Below are 2,171 nucleotides of genomic sequence, written 5' to 3' on the forward strand. Positions count from 1 at the left end.
CAGGGCAGCTCAGGAGGAGCCTCGCTTCCCTTTGGCGTTTTCACTTAATTTGGTGGGTTCGGTGGGGAATTTTAGTGGGGCGCCTTCACAGACACTGGCAGGCAGTGCAGCCTGAAGACCTGCATAAGTATTCACATGCAAAGGGATCATCAAGTGCACTTACGGTCCGGAAATGCAACCAGCTGCGCACCTGCGTGCGCACCCTGCTGCACCAAGGTGCATGTCCGAAATGGCTCTTAAATTGCGTTTAAAAAGCAATTTCTCACGTCGCGTGACACTCGCGCCACCTGGTGGCGTTACGATTCGTTCCGTCAAATTTTCAAAATTCTTACGGCAACTTCAGGAAAATCCACTTGCTAGTACATACTTCACGTACTTCACTAGGAAATATTGGGAAACTCGAAACTCGAAACTCTAACATTTCGAGATTCTAAAGAGTCGATGGGCAATGAGATGAAATTGATATACGTAAACACATATAGAGTTATTCGTCAGGACTAGCATAACGACTGGAGTTGGCCTGAAATTTGTATTTCCATGGCGAAACGTGGCGAAACGTGGCGAAACCAACTGCAGTCGGTTGGAATGAACTCCCGAATGGCTTTTGTGTAAAACAGCTGTATGTTATCTACAATAACCAGCATCTACTTGATCAAAAAAAGAAAGAGCTTTGTCTTTGAATCCTACCTTTCTCGTCGTGTAAAGTTTGCGGCCCTGCAGTAACATTTGCATCTTTCTCCAAGTTTTCGAAGATTCATCTCGTATCCACACTTGGCTGAAGACTTGAGGACACTCGACGTCGTCCCGCGACAAATAATTCTGATCAACAAAGCACACGGTTCGTTCAATAGTTTATATCTTTGGGAAAGCAAAATATATTTAAGGCTCAAAAAAAGGGGCAGCAACTTTACTTACCCTTAAGGCGCTTTCCACGTCAAGGAATTCGCTTCGATCCTCGTCGTTCGGGAAGGAAACCATTTCGCTGGGAAAGAATTGCTGAAAAAGAAAAACGAAAGACGAGAAATATAATAAAATTCTGAATTGATCTACGTAGTATTGATCGCACTTGCTCGATATCAATACTCAGTGATAAAATATCTGCGGCTGCGTCGCATATCGAGAGGAGAATTATTGTCCCCCGCTAAAGACTATACTTTGCAGAATCTTGGCTAAACAATGATTCGCGCACAGCCCGTTAATAGTTTCGGGGCCGGTTGGTAAAATTCGGTTGGTCAATATTTGCCCGTCGACTTCGAATCAGAGTGTAGAAAAACCCGATGATTCGGGCTGAAACTGACTAGCAACGGACTAGCAACTGCTGAGTGTTCAAGCGGTTCAAGCGGTTCAAGCGGTTCTCCAGTAGCGCGTCGCTTCAGCCTCCTAACCCTTTCGCAGTAACTCTAACGCTTCGCTCCGAGGATCCCTAGTAAAAGGCCTTTTGTGCGGCACCGTAAGACACGCTATACGTAAGTAGCACATGCCACGTGAAAGATGTTCGCGACTGCGACGTCAAAGGACGGCCAGGATGGATTCGTCCTAATACCCCTCTCGAGCTGGTGCCGCTGGTGCCGCTGGTGCCTAACGGCGCTCTATTGGGTTGATCGCCGACTTGACGGCAACTCCGACTCTGACATCCCCGACTCCCAGAGCTCCGTGTTAGCGTGGCGAATCCCAAAGGTGCCTCCTTGCCTTCTTCTGGCTCTGCGGACGATCAGCCGTACAGCGATCCCCGATTACTGATCCCGTCAGCCCTCTGCCGCCGAGTCCTGCAGCCCTGCAGTACTGAACGAATGGGGGCGTCGTGTGGCGCGAATAAAGGAAGGATTAAAGGGCCCGAAAGAAGCTGACGGATCCATTTGGAGCACCCTCACACTTTAGGCCTAGCACCATCCGATTCCTGCCCGCACGTCAATAAATCCCAAAACTCTTTTTCATTGATAACTATATAGGCGATTAGCAGAATGTAACTTGCAGAGCGCAGGACTGTTTGTTGTTAACGACGGAATTTTTATCGATCCGCAAGAGTGCAAAAAGGAGCACGGTAATTTTGCGCTATTCCCGTTCCGTTGGCTTCGAAAAGCGCTGACCGCGTGATATTCGGTGCTCTTACGAAAATTTACGAGGGTCGACGTGGTTGTTTGAAAAAAAAAAAAAAAAAAAAAAAAAAAAAA

The 2,171-nt window shown here is 47.4% G+C and overlaps 1 protein-coding gene across 1 annotated transcript in view; it reads right to left on the reverse strand.

Moving 5' to 3' along the window:
• Positions 1-624: 624 nt before the first annotated feature.
• Positions 625-2,171, reverse strand: part of LOC107269296 (abnormal cell migration protein 10) — a 47,624-nt gene continuing 46,077 nt past the window's right edge. Inside the window, exons 6-7 of the mRNA XM_025086574.1 lie at positions 916-996; positions 625-819 (exon numbers count right to left, since the gene is read on the reverse strand). Of these exons, the coding sequence (XP_024942342.1) occupies positions 625-819; positions 916-996 (276 nt within the window). The remainder of the gene's footprint in view (positions 820-915; positions 997-2,171) is intronic.

This window comes from Cephus cinctus, unplaced genomic scaffold (assembly GCF_000341935.2).
Source record: "Cephus cinctus unplaced genomic scaffold, Ccin1 Ccin1_scaffold0629, whole genome shotgun sequence".
Classification (NCBI taxonomy): Eukaryota; Metazoa; Arthropoda; class Insecta; order Hymenoptera; family Cephidae; genus Cephus; species Cephus cinctus.